The sequence below is a fragment of the Vigna umbellata genome, chromosome 1 (assembly GCF_029865625.1).
Source record: "Vigna umbellata cultivar VRB3 chromosome 1, Vumbellata_1.0, whole genome shotgun sequence".
Classification (NCBI taxonomy): domain Eukaryota; kingdom Viridiplantae; phylum Streptophyta; class Magnoliopsida; order Fabales; family Fabaceae; genus Vigna; species Vigna umbellata.
Genome location: NC_142165.1, coordinates 29,709,493 through 29,726,162, shown reverse-complemented (window position 1 = coordinate 29,726,162; position 16,670 = coordinate 29,709,493). Strand labels below are relative to the sequence as shown.

Here is a 16,670-nt window from a genome sequence, read left to right as displayed (position 1 = left end):
ATTTGTTGTTTGTGTCTATTTTAATTGTTTTGTTGGTTTGTTTGAATGTAACATTGGTTGTTAAGCCATTCATCTTTTGGTTATGATTGTACTCATATTTGGCGTAAATGAAATGAAATCATATTATGAATTTCAATCTATTGGTTTAATCTGAATATTGGTTGTTTGAATCTGAATAAGTACACTTACTGAATGTGTTGTATGAATGTAATATGTGCCATTGATTGTTACATTTTTCTCTTGCATACTCATACTCATTTTATGATTATGTTATTTCACAATTGTTGAGAGGGGGAACAATGGTTTAGCTGAACCTACAATCTCAGTGATATCCGAGTTTTTGATGATGACAACACATAATTAATAACACACATGTATTTGGTGTTACATGTTCTATGCTTACATGTTATATGCGTTTTTGAGAACATGATTGTGTTGTTTATGTTGTTCATTGCATTGCACTGTGTTATATATGTGATTTTATACATTAATGCATGACACATGTTTTTGGAAAAGAAAAACCACAAGCACTTTTGTTGAACTTAAATTGTGTGGCAAAATAACAGTTTTAAGTCGATTTCATTATGGGGTGAGTCGATTAACACTCGTGTCTTTGCACAAACTTTTTCAAGTGTGCTGTGAGAGTTTTTCAAAGAGAAAAGTTTTCAAAGCTGTTTTACTCTGTTATAAAGTCGATTACATGCGTGTTGCATTTGATTGAGTGTGTTATGTTTTGAATAACTGTTAATGCTTGATATAACTGTCACAACGACTATATTTTTAAATATGTTGACCAAACATTAAACGAAATTCGACTACATTAATTGTACATTCAATTAACTGCATTGGTTGCTGCCAACTGCAATAATAGAATTTCTATATTCGACTGCATTAGTAGCTTAGTCGATTAAAATACGTTAGAGTTGTGTTTATCTATAAATTGACGCGAATTTGATTTCTGTAAGAACTTTTGTGAATCTAACAGTTTGTGATATCTTTTGCAGAATTTGCATTCTTACAGAAAGAGAGAAAGAGCTCCAAGAAACAAGAAGTGATCGTGGTGATTATCTACTTGTGGATTCTTGAAGAGCAAGTTAACTGCACGTACAAAGGCTGATCATATCTGCACATTGGGTATAATTGAGAGATCAGAGGCTACAATCTTGTGAAGATTGGACTAAGGTTCCCTTTTGTGATTACAGGAAGAAGAGTGTGCTGCATTCTTGACTTTAAGGGTGGCTCAAAGGGTTTGGACTATAGGAGAGGGGATTTTTGCTGCTAGTGTGTTTGTATACTGCCTATATTTTGATTAGAGGGTTAGAGATGTGTTTTATATTTTTGACGTGAGGTCGCTATAAAAGTCTTGTTGTAAAAAGCTAGATCATTATAGTGCATTGGCTTCTTGTGGTTGGAAGGACACTGGATGTAGGCTTGGTCGAACCAGTATAAAAACTCAATGTTTGATCTTTTTATCCCTACACTCTTTTATTCAGTTGACTTCTTATTTTACTCAATCGATTTAATTTCCGCTGCATAAAAAAGTCTTTTACCTTGCGTTTCAAGAAAGTTATAAAGGCATAACTTTTGGTGAAAAAGATTTTGAAAGTTTTAAATTTTATACTTCACTAATTCACACCCCTCTTGGTGTGAGAAATTGAGTCATTCTTTTTTAACAACAATGGTGTTATATTTGTACTGACCCTCAACAAAGTTGAGAAGAAAGTTTAATGCAGGTCTGATACTGAAAATAAGATTTATAACTTATCTAAGATAGTTCTTAAGTACCCTGCTGAACTAAATCGATTAAGGAAATAATATAATCGACTACATTTCATGAATATGGTTTGAGTATCTAAACATTTATATGATATACTCTATCACATTTATTACTATTTGTTATGTGCTCATTCATTCTGAATCTCATTGTTTCTTATCCGTTGTGAATGTTTCTAAGTTTGATGAATGATAACACTCAATTGTATTAGCTTCAAGCAATATCTGAATTACTCTGATTTCTGTCATATCCTTTGACAATTGCTTGAAACTTGCTCTGATATACATGCTCTGATAAATCTCTATCTGTTGCTCTGATACTAACATATGCAATTGAAATACTTTAGAGATATTGCATACTGATTGAGGGAGCTGAAATATTTGTTTGATTAAATTCATTTCTATAATCCTTGTATTGATTGATAGGAAAGAAATTGAAACTATTTATACTGATGATTATTGACAAGGGAGCATTTACTTTTGATATTACTGTCTAAATCTGTTAATATATCTCTGTTTGCTTAAATATACACATTGTGCAAAGGGGGAAAGTTTATACCTTTTTTGTTAATGCCCAAAGAAGGAGAGATATTGGAATTGTTTGAAATTGTTCATATCTATGACTATATGTCTCTGTGTATATCTGTTTGAAAAATAATTTCTGGTTGTGTATTGTACATCATGGTTGTTTTATACATCATGGTTTTGCATTATCAAAAAATGGGGAGATTGTTAATAGGGGAGCAATATGAGTGTTGAACCCTCTGATATTTTGGTTTTTGATGATGACAACATATTGACTGTAAAAACACACATATGTTCTAATGACACAGCATAAATGTGTATTTGTGTTTGATACATATGTTGGCTTACAAGTGTTTCTATATGTTTAATACATATGTTATCATGTTGATTGGTTTGCATACTACTATGATCATAACTGTGTTTATATCTTCTATATGCTTGCTAAATGTTTTTAACGAGATAAAACATTAAGCACAAAGCAATTATGTATGATACAATTGGTTATAGTGATATAGTAAATTGAATTCATTAGATAACTTATGTTTTGAATTGTGACAAAACAACAAGTTTTAAATCGATTACGTTAAGTGTTAAATCGATTAAAAATCGTGTCTTTTCCATACATCATTTTGAAATGTGTTATGATGAGTTTTGATGAGAAAGAATTTTCAAAATTTGCTTAAGTGTTTAGCTTAATCGATTACCCTGTGTATGTAATCAATTAAGTCTGTTATGTTTCAAAAATTGTTTTAAAGCTAAGTCATAACTGTTTTAACGGTCATATTTTTAATATGTTGACTAATATTTATTGCAAAACGATTCCATTAATTGTGCATTGAATTAAATCTGTTTGAATTGTAATTCTGTTACATCTGTCATTTATGTAACCGATTACATTACTAATGTTAGAATTGATGGACTTTGTTTCTCAAAATCAAGAGGGGGAGGGGTGAATTTGTGTTTTATAAAAACTTTGACTTTTTAAATCTTTTTCACAAATAATGATGCTCTTGAAACCTTTCTTGCGCAACAATCAAACATGTGCAATAAAACAGTGTGCGAAAATGTGAATGCAAATGCAAATGTAAAGAGATAGGGAGAAGAAAATAAAACTCAGTTTTTATATTGGTTCGGCCTCAATGCCTACATCCAGTCACCCTCCCAATCAACCTTAGATTAGAGATTAATTCACTATAATGATTAGAGTATTACAACTAAGGCTTTACAGAGCAACTCTCAAATGTAAACACCTCACAAACTCTCAATCAAATATAGAACAACAAAACCTGCCAAGATAGAACAACACGTCCCTGTTGCAGTAAACCCTTTGAGATATCCCCTCTCAAAGTCAAGAGTACACCACTCTTCTTCCTGACGCCACACGTACAGGGAAACAACAAATCCAAGATTGTAAGTCTTCTCTCCTGATCTCCCAAAATGCACCTTTAGTTGTGCGAAAATGATCAATCTTTGTAGTCTAGTAATATGCTTCAAGATGATCCAATTCTTCTCGTTCTTTTTCTTGGAGCTTTTTATCAATGTGTAAAATCTCTCAAATGAATTTAATCAAATATGAAAATGTAAGTATTATCAATCGTTTTTTATTTTCAAACAATGCATCAATATATAGTTTATTTCAGTCCTGACGCAAAGTAATCGATTAACTAACTTATGTAATCAGTTACATTAAACAGATGTAACAAAATTACAACAACTTTAGCCCTTAATTGAATACGCAATTAATGTAATCGATTTTCATTAAATGCTGGTCAAACACATTTGAAAAGATGTTTTCGCGCTATGATAAAGTTTTAAAATTTATCGGTTTTTGAATAACACGTGACATCCTGAAAATTAGGGCGTTACAATTTACGTTAGCTCACCCATTTGTTTTGGTGGTTGTGCTTTTCACCTACGATGATCGTATTTTATACGAGAGCAAATGATAGTATATGCATTGCATAAGGTGCACAACAATGAAAAATGGGAGTTGGACAAGACAACATATGCTTGGGGCAATCTTATACATTTTATTATTATTATTTTTTTCAAGTTAATAAGGTACAACAGTAATGCAAGACATGGATTTTTCTTTTTATTTGACATTTAAATAAAATGTGATGATTTTATTTTTAAGTAACCACTTGAGATATGTTTTTTCATATAACTATGTACTTAAGAAAATGAAAAATGGGGTGTTAAATAGAACTTTATAAACTATATTTGGGTGTGCATGGTTGTAAAGGGTCTTTGAGTGTCGAAATTAAAAGACAAATGTCGGTGAACTGAGAACTCTATGAGCTAAAGCGTTGTCGTGTTTGTTATGAAAGATTATATTTTTTTTAGAGTCATGAATTTTAAATATTGAATGAGTTTAATTTCAAATCTAAGATTTTTACTTAGTGATATCAACTTATCATTTTATTTTGTGATTGTAGTTTCCACTTACGATAATTGTAAATTGTTACATATATTATTGAGAAAAATGTTTAACATTAAAGAGAATGATCAATATCAAATATTTGGAGGCAATACTTTAGTTTTATATTTTTCCTTTTCAATAAAGTTTATGATTGAAAAACAATAATTATTTTTATTGAGAATTTTTATAAAAATATGAATATAGTTTATTATGTAATTTCTGTTAATTATAAATTTTAAGAGGAAAAAAATTGGAATGATACAATATACTCTTTATCAATAATATCTTAGTAATGGGATGGACTTTGAGGTTCTTTTTCGTGATTCCAAATATCTGTAAATTTAGAAACATAACCAGATAATGCACCACAAATTAATGTTCCACAAATTAATGCTTATTATACAATCCATCATCATAAACCATATGAACAACATGACCACCTTGCCACTGTCTTTATTGTTTCTGCCCGAAACAACCAATTTTTTTAAAATCTGCTGCTTCCCCTTTAATTGTAACTATTCTAATATATAGGAACGGACCCTGGCTATCTAAGTAACACTGTCGAACAATTTGTTAAGCCTCCTCCTTCTCTCCTCATTATATTTTGCCACGTGTAATCAGAATCAAGAGTTTGACATGGGGTTTGCGTCCAATGCTTGTTCTTTCTGAAATCTCCGTCCATTTGCTCCAAAATTTGAACCCCTAACGTTATGGGAAGGTCAACGTTTGAGGCGGTCGTCTCTGTTTTCGTCACGGTTCACCCGCACGAGACCTCCGCTCTGCTCCATTCCTTCTTCTGCTTCTTTTTTGTGAGTTTCTCTGCTCAAGGCAGCCACCAAGGATGTTTCTCTTCCCCTTCAGTTTCTTTTTCTTTTAACTGGTCATTACTTTTTTGGGGCATTTCTTGCAGGTTTTGAGTGCCTATTTCGTGGTTCTTCCGTTGCGGGACGAGGGCGCCATCTCGTTGGGGTTATCGAACCTGCCAGGTCTATTCGTGGGGTCTCTGTTGCTCACCCTCATTGCTGCGCCCTTTTCTTCTCTCATATTCTCTCTGCCTAACCTTTCCAAAGGCAAGGTAAATTATATTTTTAAGAATTTTTTATTTTCCTTGCCCATTCTAAAGTGCGGATTTTAGTTTTGATGATTCATTTAGCCACCCTTAATCTTAAACTAATGAGTAAATGCCACTAGACTTGTAAATAGCTACACAATCATGCTTGCTATTGCTGCACACAGTGCCTATGTTGCATCTTCATACTAAAATAAATCAGAACACAAAGTATGATAATGATACATGTTAAAATCTTACATAAATGACCCAAACCATAAGTTCGTAAGGTTGAGCTATTATGTCAGAGCACAACAATTAACTAATCCATAGTAGTACAACACAATCATCCCCCAATGATAACTGTTCCACTAGATATACTAATAAACATAGACCACAGTACACACTCTATTAACCATTCAGGAAAATACAATCAAGAGAACTTGTAAGGTTATCAAGAGGTAAACTAGTAGAACCGGAATTTGCTGATCATAATCAGCTAAAACGATAAAGGTTCCAGCTTTGATAGTGCATTGGACAAACAACCTGAGTTCTGAACTTTGATGCAGAGGGCAATGAGTAAGTAGCGTATTTTCAAATGTGTAATTACATGTTCCTAAGGATTTCATTTAAAACGATTGACTGAGGTGTTGGATCTTAGAATTTGAGTCTATTTTAACCCCATAAAATGTGCTTGTATGGTTGTGGTAATCCCATGCTTGAGAATAATTGATATTCATTTACTAACTTGAGGGGGAGTGTTGTAATTAGAGGAAATATCTATAGAATCTTCTCAATCAGAGAACATATCTATATAATCTTTCTAATTAGAGAAAACATGTGTATGATAGATCTTCTCAATTAGAAAAAATATCTATAGAATCTTCCTAATTAGAGAAAACATGTGTATGATCTTCTAGATTATTTTGTTTCCTCATTTCTCTTTCTAGAAGATTAGATTGCTACAAATAGAGGTAAGGAAAATGTAATTACCATGAATTAAAATAATAAAATCATTCTCTTTTTCAAGTCTTTTATTGTTTCGTTGGTCTTCTTTATTTCTTCACAGATATTATTATATTATGTTCTCATTAATATAATCTGTGATGGTGCTCCTTGAAATTCCAGGCTTTGTTTTTGATACACAGGTTCTTTAGTGTATCCCTCATTTTGTTCTTTATTCTATGGCACTCCTCATCCGCTGGATATTCAAAGTCCAATTTTACAGTAAGACAATAGTATAACTTGAAGTTGTTTGCTGCGGTCTATATTGCTTGTTAAATTCAGAATACTTGCTTTTTATTGTCTTTTTATGTTGCTAGGGATCCATGCCCTTGACCTATCCCTCAAAGGAAGAAAGGAAAATTGGTGACCAAGGCAGTCTTACCTCTTCATTTGGTTGGGATAACCATGGATGGTTCTATATCTCTGTTCGTATAGGATTGTTTCTTTGGGTATGGTTGATGGTTTTATTTTCCATTTAGAATCTAATGTCTAATTTGATTTCACTCTGCTGTTAGCTTGTTTCAAATGAAATTTTTGCAGACTAGTTTATGTTATTTTGTGTAGGTTGCTTTGCTTAATCTAATTACAATTTCTTCAACTTGGGCAAGGGTAATTGATGTGATGGACAGTGAGGTTTGTTTGGTGCTATATCACTTTGTTTTTGTCTGGATTATTTAGGGCCTACTTAACATACTTTGGGTTCAGTCAGGTTCAAGATTATTCGGGTTTATTGGTGCTGGTGCCACCCTTGGACAACTTTTTGGGTCATTGTTTGCCATTGGGATGGCTTTTGTTGGCCCATGTAAGTTTGCATTTGCCCTTAACTGTCTTTTCTCATAAGTTTTATTGTCATATCGTGCAACCATATGTTTTGCAGTCTTGCTTTTGTTTGCTGCATTATTGATGGAACTTGCAGCGCAGACATCAAGAGGGATAAATTGTGGTACATCTTATGCAGAAGAAAAATTGTCTCCCATTAGGTCATTTTACATATTCCTTTCTTTGTAGTTATACACGAGTGAAAACACATAAGTATTGGATGGCCTATGTATACCATTATTTTAATTCTGGGGGAATGTATTAACCTTTAAATATAGGGGGCATCAAAAACTAGAAATTTGTTTTGGACCAGTCCCTTAAATCTGGTTACAGGTCTGTTAACAGTATAGTCTAATTGTATTTGTCAATCACAATATTTCTGATTTGTTTGTTCATTGTGGCTTATTTTGGTGGCAAAATTCTGGTGTGTTGGAGAGAACCAATGATCTGCAACAGGAGAAGACAACTTCTCCGTGTATATCTGCATATACAAAGTAGTTAATTCAAAGTAGTTAATATCCATGCAGAAAGGAGAGGCAGCTAGTTTTACTTCCGTATTACTAGGGTTTTTTTGTTTTTTTTTTTTTAATTTTCCCTGCAGATGGATGCTTTGCTGACACAGTATATTAGTTAGCAGCATTTATATTAAATCAGTGGGAGAAGTGGGTACATGTCCAGGCCTCCTGTCTACTTACTTTTCATAATCTTCCATGTAAATGAACAGTCTCTTTCTCTAAGGTAATTTAAGACGCCGTGCTAATAGAACTGAATCCGAATATAGGAGAAAAAACAGAGTACTATGATGGGATAACTTAGAGATGAAGATACAAAGCAATGATTGTAAGTTGTAGCAGGGAATTTCTGTTTCACATGTGGACATTTAGGAGTTATACTTTCCTTTTGCATTTCTAAGTCCCAACCCTCTCCTTACTAACTCCTACAATCCCCTTATATTTTTAATAATGTGTTACTTTATTTGATACTTAGATAGTTACTGCTAGTAACAGCCTTGAGTCCTAATCTGTTTGGCAGGAGCAAGCACAAAAAGTTGATACTAAGACAGGATTGGAGGTTTAAAAAAGAAAACTAAGAATACCGTTGTAAGGTAGTTTTACAGCTCAAAGTTAGTTAGAAGGGAGGAGCCCTTTAATAAGAAGCTTAAAGGGGAAAGGGCAGAAGTTTTGGGGGATTCGTGTGACTTGTAACTGGAATAATCCAGTGGAAAGGAGAGTGCTCCTTTCTGGCATCTTTTTGTGCATTTGGTGAAATAAAGAAGTTTTAATTTTCTTTTCATTGTTCTTCTCTGAAAATAGGGTTGATTCCTAACAATTTTGGTCCAACATGCTATATCTTTGATTGCAATAATGGAAAGCAGAGTGCTTTGGAGAAATGGGTCCGTGAACAGAGGAAAGAGATTGCAAACCTGAGAAAATATATGACTTTGTGAAGAATGCATATAAGACATGAGAGAAATAAAGAATCTGCTTCCTGAAATCAAGGACACAAACTGTCAAATGGAGGAGAAAACTCAGTAGATGTGTCAGAATGGGTCAGAGGACATCAACAGTAACAAATCTAATAAGGACAGGACAAGGAAGAACTTCTTTGCTCGTGTTAAAACGGTTGGAGTTTCCTACGTTCATCCATAGAAATGATGGCAATGGTAGAAAATTTTTTTGAAGTACAAAATGTCAAAAAAATTATGCCTGGCCTTTATTAACACTGAAGGAAACTTAAATATATCCTTGGACTATAGGTTGTTTATTCAGAAAAGGGAACTTCCTTCTCCTTGAGAAAATATATACTTGATCTCCTTAAAGAAACAAATAAGCTAAGATGTTGAAATTCAAGAGTTTCTGTTGAACAGAATCATAGAACTAGAGTTGTAGAGGGCTATCCTGTAGAAAAGACCCAATATTAGAGATTGGTAGGAAAACATTTATTTATCACACACGATCCCAAACATGGCTTATTTAGTTGCCAAGCCAGTTAATGCATGATTTTAGACAAAGAGACATGTAAGCAGTTGAAATTTTTTCTTAGTATTTGAATTCAAGCCCATGAAAGGGGCCACTTTTCAGGAAAGAAGATGCTTGACTTTGAAGATATATACTAATACTAATACAGATTATGTAAGTTTTCTTACTGACTGCAAGTCTACCTTTGGGTACTGTATATCTTAGGCAAAAAGTATAGGGTCTTGGAGAAGCAAACAATAAAGTGCACAAGTTGAATTTCAAGCTCCTACTGAAAAGTGCATGTGAATGAATTTGGATGAAGATCATACTAGATGACCTTAAAATAACGGATGGCATCCCTGTGCAATTGTACTATGATAACAAGTTAGCCATGAGCATTGCTCATAATACAATATAGTATGATAGGACCAAATATATTAAAATGAACACATACTTCATCAAAGATAATCTTGACAAAGGTCTAGTGGTTACAACCTATGTTCTTATAGGACTCCAGTTAGCATACATCTTCACTAAGGGACTTCCTTAAGATTTCTAGATCCTGTTGGTAAGTTGAGAGTGATCAATATTCATTTATTAACTTGAGGGAGAGTGTTCTAAATATGGGATAATTAATCTGAAAATATCCTTGTTAGGATATTTATCCTATTTTATCATCATTATAGTATGTCAAGGGTTATGAAATGAGGTTTTTCTCGAAAGGAAATAGATGAGAACAAAGAGGTATTACCAGAAATGTGATCAGAAGCACCTGAGTCAATTACCCATGAATTTTGACATTCCATAGATTGAGAAACGCAGGCTGTTGATGTATTGGGAGATTGAGATGGTTGTGCCAAGCTGTTAGACTTTAACCTTAAATACTCTTGATATTCATCCTCAGAAAACATAGAAGTGGAGGTTTCAGTTTTCGAAGTGGAAGTTTCAGTCTTCGAAATATTGGCAGTTTTGGAAGGGAAACCATGTAAGGAGTAGCAATTCTCTTTAGTATGACCCATCCTTTTACAATATGTGCATTGAGTACGTCCCCGACCTCCTCGTCCTCCTCCTCTAGTGCCACGTCCTCCTCTTCCTCGTGTGGCAACCATGACAGATGGTTCCACTAGTTCATGCGCTTCTTGAGTTTGAGATACCGGGACACGCAGAAGGCGAGTGATCAATGTTTCCATAGAGGGGACCTCATGACTAGTTAGAAGTTGATCTCTGAGATGATCAAAATCGGGATGTAGGGCACGAAGGATCAACACCATGTAAAATTTGTCTAGTTTCTTTTTGATATCCTCTAATGGATCTACTTCCAAAAACATCCTAAGTTCTTCGACAGCAGATTGGGCTTCAGCCATGAAGGACACCATATCATGGTCTGCCATTTTAAGAGATGCAAGCTTGTTCGTAGTGTCATAGAGACGTTGAATATCGTTGGCATAAATGCTTTGGGTTTTCTTCCAAAAGGAGTGACAAGTTTTGAAAGCCCTCAAAGATACAAGAAGTTTGGGTTCCACTGATTGCCATAACAGGGCACACAACTGGAAATCTGCTTGTTTTCACTGATAAGCTTTTTCAGTAGGCACATGGCTTCCATCTCGCTCAAGGTGGTCATAATGCCCTTGGCCAAGGAACCACATTTCAACGGCAGCAGACCATGATAGATAATTTTTTCCATTTAGCTTCTCGGAGGTAATTGATGGACTTCCAGAGAAGGAAAGAGTACTGCCAGATGCCATTTCTGAAGAAGACGAATAGTACTAGCGAGGAACAAGAAAACCCTAAGGGTTTAGACGAAGGAAACTGTGACAGTGATGGACGACGGTGGCCGGCAACGGCGGGCAGTGGCCGGCAGCGACGGTGGCCGGCGACGGACGACGGTGGCCGGCGGCGACGGTGGCTGGCGACGGACGACGGTGGCCGACGGCGACTGTGGCCGGACGGTGGCCGGCGACGGACGACGGTGGCTGGCGGTTGACGGTGGCCGGCGACGGACAGTGGCGGGCGACGAAGAACTGTGGCGCCGGACAGATATATATTACGAGACAGAAACCAGAGCGGGATCGACCCGCTCTGATACCAACTTAAGATTGAAACTGTAAAATAATTCTAGAGGGCTTGATTGATCCCTCTCACAATCTTCTATTTATAAGAATAAATTGATACACAAGTACATGATAAATAGGGTATCTTACAAAATATTAAGAAGTGATAATGCAAAAGAGTATTTCTCATCCTCCTTTTCTGCCATCTTGAGTTCCCATGGTATCTTACATCAGTCTACTTGTCCTCATACACCACAGCAAAATGGTATAGCAGAACGAAAAAATAGACACTTGGTTGAAACTGCTGTCCATCACTGGGGGATGCCATCTTAACTGCATGTTATCTTATTAATAGGATGCCCTCCTCCTCTCTTGATAATAAAGTCCCTTTCTCCATTTTGTTTCCTAATGATCCTCTCTTTCATACATCTCCCCGCGTGTTGGCTGTGTATGTTTTGTTCATGACATGTCTCCAGGTCTAGACAAACTCTCCGCTCGCGCTCTCAAATGTGTCTTCTTAGGCTATTCTAGACTTCAAAAGGGATATCGGTGTTACTCTCCTGAAACTAAGAAGTATTACATGTCTGCCAATGTCACATTCTTTGAACAGACTCCTTACTTCTCTCCATCTGTTCAGGATGTTTCTATCCTCCAGCAGGTCCTTCCTATTCCAATGGCTGAGTCAAATAGCTCCACTGTCTCTGTCATTCCAAGTCTTGATTGATCACAATCCTTCTACACCTGTTTCTCCACATACTGAGATCATCCCACACAGGGCCCCAATGGATAGTCCACCTCCCCAAGACAATGGTGAATCTCCTACTTCAGATTCTTCTCCCTCGTCACCTCCTCCCACGCCTCCTGGTGCAAATGATTCAGCATGGCCTCAAGCAATCCCCACGTGCTTGATTTGGAAAGTTTAGCTCCTTTGTTCAAAAATTTGGGCTAAAACGCAGTGAAGCAGACCATTCAGTTTTTTATTGTCATTCTTCTCTTGGGAAATGTGTTTACTTAATAGTATATGTTGATGATATTGTCATTACAGGAAATGATGCTGTTGGAATATCTCAACTAAAAGAGTACTTGTGTAGACATTTTCAAACCAAGGATCTTGGAAGTCTCAAATACTTCTTAGGCATTGAAGTAGCGCAATCAAAAGATGGAGTTGTAATCTCCCAAAGGAAGTATGCTCTTGATATATTACAAGAAACAGGCGTGATTGATTGTAGACTGGTAGACAGTCCCATGGACCAAAACCAGAAATTAAGGACAGAAGAAGGTGAATTATTCTTCGATCCAGAAAGGTATAGGAGGCTGGTTGGCAAACTGATTTATCTCACTATTACAAGGCCAGATCTATCCTTTGCAGTTGGAGTGGTTAGTCAGTTCATGCAGGCTCCATGTGTTGACCATTGGAATGCTCTCATTCGCATTCTAAGGTATGTAAAGAAGGCTCCCGGGCAAGGATTGTTATATGAAGATAAAGGAAGCATTCATGTCTCTGGGTATTGTGATGCAGATTGGGCAGGTTCACCTATTGATAGACGGTCTACAACAGGATATTGTGTTTTTCTGGGAGGAAACATTATTTCATGGAAAAGTAAGAAACATAATGTAGTAGCTCGATCAACCGCGGAAGCCGAGTATAGGGCAATGACATCATTAACATGTGAACTTATATGGGTGAAACAATTCCTTCAAGAGGTTAAATTTTGTGACGTCCATACTATGAAGATGTATTGCGACAATCAAGCTGCTCTCCACATTGCATCAAATCCAGTGTTTCACGAGAGGACTAAACATATAGAAATTGATTGTCATTTTGTTCTTGAAAAGTTGTTGACCAAAGAAATATGTACTGAGTTTATTGGGTCAAACGATCAACTCGCAGATGTATTGACCAAGTCATTAAGGGGTCCTCGGATTGAGTTTATTTGTTCCAAGCTTGGTACATACAATTTGTATGCTCCAGCTTGAGGGGGAGTGTTAGGATATTTATCCTATTTTATCATCATTATAGTGTGTCAAGGGTTACCCTATTTATCATGATTATATTGTGTCTAGGATTACCCTATTTATCATGATTATATTGTGTCTAGGGTTACCCTATTTATCATGTACTTGTGTATCAATTTATTCTTATAAATAGAAGATTGTGAGAGGGATCAATCAAGCCCTCTAGAATTATTTTACAGTTTCAATCTTAAGTATCCTAATATCTCTATAGTAATTGAGAAAAAATATCCTTAGAACCTTAACATTCATTTCATCATATTTTATTTATGTTTTTAAGATAAAGTGATTGTCACAAATAGATGAATTGAGAATATAATTAGAATGATTGTAATTAATACTATATTTCTTTATTCTCCCATTATTCAAGTACTCTATAAATAGAGTATCAACACTTCTATTATGGAGCTTAACCCTGAACTTCAGACTTAATAAGACAAATTAGAGTTTTCTCTCAAAAATTTCGAAATCTATGAAGTTAATATCAACTTGAGTATTTATACTATATCCTCTCTTTTTCTGAGCAGTTGCAGTGTATAAATAACTTTGTAACTACTGCAGTAGCAGTTCTCTCTTTTACACTGTTTACTTTTGCCTCTCATCTTTGTATTGTGGTGTAAAATCTTTTAATTCTTTTACCAATTGTTTCAACTGCTCAGGTCTATCAAGAGGAGAGTGATAACCTCTGTAATAAGAAATCAAAACTAGCAGCTGTTACTCTAAGAAACCTGTTAGTTTAATGACCCTATCAGAGGATATAAATAAGTGAAAGGAGAGTAGCTTCTCATGTTTTTGTAGTGGACGACTGGTCGAGTTTCTGCATCTCTCGAATATCCAAATCATTCATCCTTCCTATTCTACCTAATCTGGTGCTATACCGATATGTTGACTGGTCAGAAATTAGTGGTCCTCAATAAGATTTTTTTGTTCTTTGTCCAATTTCTAAATCAACTGTATCATTTTGCTCTCTCTATACCTAAAGTCTCGTGATTTCACCATTTTTAGTTTAAAAAATAAAAAATATAAAGTAAATATTATTCTGAAAAGCATGGATAGATAGATAGGAACAGATGTCAAAAACGAACACACTCAGGTGATAAATATGAGGGAATCATGTGCATCTCATTAAACTTTTGTTTTTGAGTTAATTTAATGTATATTTAATGCATGGCATCAGTAGGGATAGAATCATACTTATTTATTTATCTTGAATATAGAAAATCTGATTCCAATCATGAAAACAAGACTGATGAGATTCAAAAGACAGAACATACTCCAAGAGGTTCTCCAAATTCATCTACTTCAGGGAAGCTTCCAATTTGGCCCATATTTGAAGGACTCTGGCTTATATTGTCATCAACGTACCTGCTACATGTATCATTGTTCATCTGGCTGAGTGCAGTTGTCTCTTCATTCTTCTATTTTCAGGTTATTTAATCTTCTGTCCTGTTATAAAATCTTTAGTTTTCATCATTTTGTATTACAAGTTTACCTGAATCATTAGAATGTGTGCTGACATGTATCAATGAGTAATGCAATCGATACACCACTATTGATTGAAATACTGAAACTAATTATGTTGAGTTCCACTTATTTATTGAGTTTCACTCATAATCATTTAGTTTCTAACAAATTTTAACCAATGGTAGTGTTTGAGAGTTTTTGTTGCTAACACTCTTGATATATACAAAACTCTATTGCATAACAAAATTCTACTAACATGTTTCCTTTTCATCAAATTTTCTGAAAGACATAGCAAGGTAAAGCCAAATCTAAGAAGTGGTGCTCGTGAAATGGGAGGACTAAAACATGAAAATATTTAGTAAAGAAATAGTGCCCCAAATTTGAAGGATTAAAAACATATTTAAGCCTTTAAAGAACTTTCAAAAAACAATGTGACTCGATACCTCTTACAGATTAGTTAATCATTAGCGATTTCAAATTTTAGGAAATTAGGATCATTGATCCTTGATTCTTGATTCTTAGGCTAGAATTTATTGTATTTGATTATGTAAATTAATATAAATACGTACTTTGTGGTCTACATTAGAAACAACATTCAAATAACTCTTTCTTATATGATATCTATAGATATACTGCATTTTATGTTAATTAGGGAAATATAGTCCCTATGTTAATTATGTTTTTTTTAGATATTCATTTGTATTTGGGCTTAGTCCACATTCTCATTATTATAAACAAATTATCCTATGCGTATTTTCTACACAAGGAAGATTAATCCTATATATAGTTTTACTATACTCAATATGGTATCTAGAGCCTAAAGCTTTTTCTTGAAAAAGAGAATAAATTTTATTATTTTCATTCATGTCTATTACATTCTTCTTACCTGTATTTGTAACAATCTAATCTTCTAAAAAAGGAAAATAAGGAAACAATATACTAAAATCTCCTTACCTATAGATATTTTCTTTAATTATGAACATTTTCCTATAATTACAACACTCCCCCTCAAGTTGGTAAATGAATATCAATCATTCCCACTTGCCTACAAGATCTTGAAATCTACCCGGAGGGAGCCCTTTTGTAAAAATATATGCTATTTGAAGTTCTCTAAGAACATGAGTTGTAATCACGAAGCTTCTGTCTAGATTATCTTTGATGAAATGTTTGTCAATCTCAATGTGTTTGGTCCTGTCAAGTTGTACTGGATTATGGACAATGCTCATGGCAGACTTACTATCACAGTGTAATTGCATAGGGTGATCCACCTTGACTTTAAGGTCATCCAAAATGATTTTCATCCAAAGTCCTTCACACATTCCTTGAGTATGTGCTCCGAATATAGCTTTTGCACTAGAACGAGAAACTCTATCTTGCCTTTTGCTCCTCCACGTTACCAGACTATCTTCAAGAAACACACAATACCGAGAAGTATATTTTCTATCAATAATAGAACTTACATAGTCAACATTAGTATATATTTTCATAGTCAACGTGTCTTCCTTTTGAATAATATCCCCTTTCTTGGACTTGACTTCAAGTACAAGAGAATTTTGTCAATTGCTTGCATGTGTCTTTCTTTTGGATCATGC

The 16,670-nt window shown here is 34.7% G+C and overlaps 1 protein-coding gene across 2 annotated transcripts in view; it reads left to right on the top strand.

The window, feature by feature from the left end:
* The first annotated feature begins 5,200 nt into the window (after positions 1-5,200).
* Positions 5,201-16,670, top strand: part of LOC124819700 (TLC ATP/ADP transporter) — a 42,046-nt gene continuing 30,576 nt past the window's right edge. The window contains exons 1-8 of one of the 2 annotated variants that reach the window (XM_088102758.1): positions 5,201-5,529; positions 5,631-5,795; positions 6,897-6,995; positions 7,091-7,222; positions 7,338-7,406; positions 7,479-7,575; positions 7,651-7,753; positions 14,832-15,042. In XM_088102758.1, coding sequence (XP_087958884.1) covers positions 5,431-5,529; positions 5,631-5,795; positions 6,897-6,995; positions 7,091-7,222; positions 7,338-7,406; positions 7,479-7,575; positions 7,651-7,753; positions 14,832-15,042 — 975 coding nt within the window. In that variant the 5' untranslated portion in view covers positions 5,201-5,430. The remainder of the gene's footprint in view (positions 5,530-5,630; positions 5,796-6,896; positions 6,996-7,090; positions 7,223-7,337; positions 7,407-7,478; positions 7,576-7,650; positions 7,754-14,831; positions 15,043-16,670) is intronic. The other variant, XM_088102764.1, reaches the window with a different exon arrangement.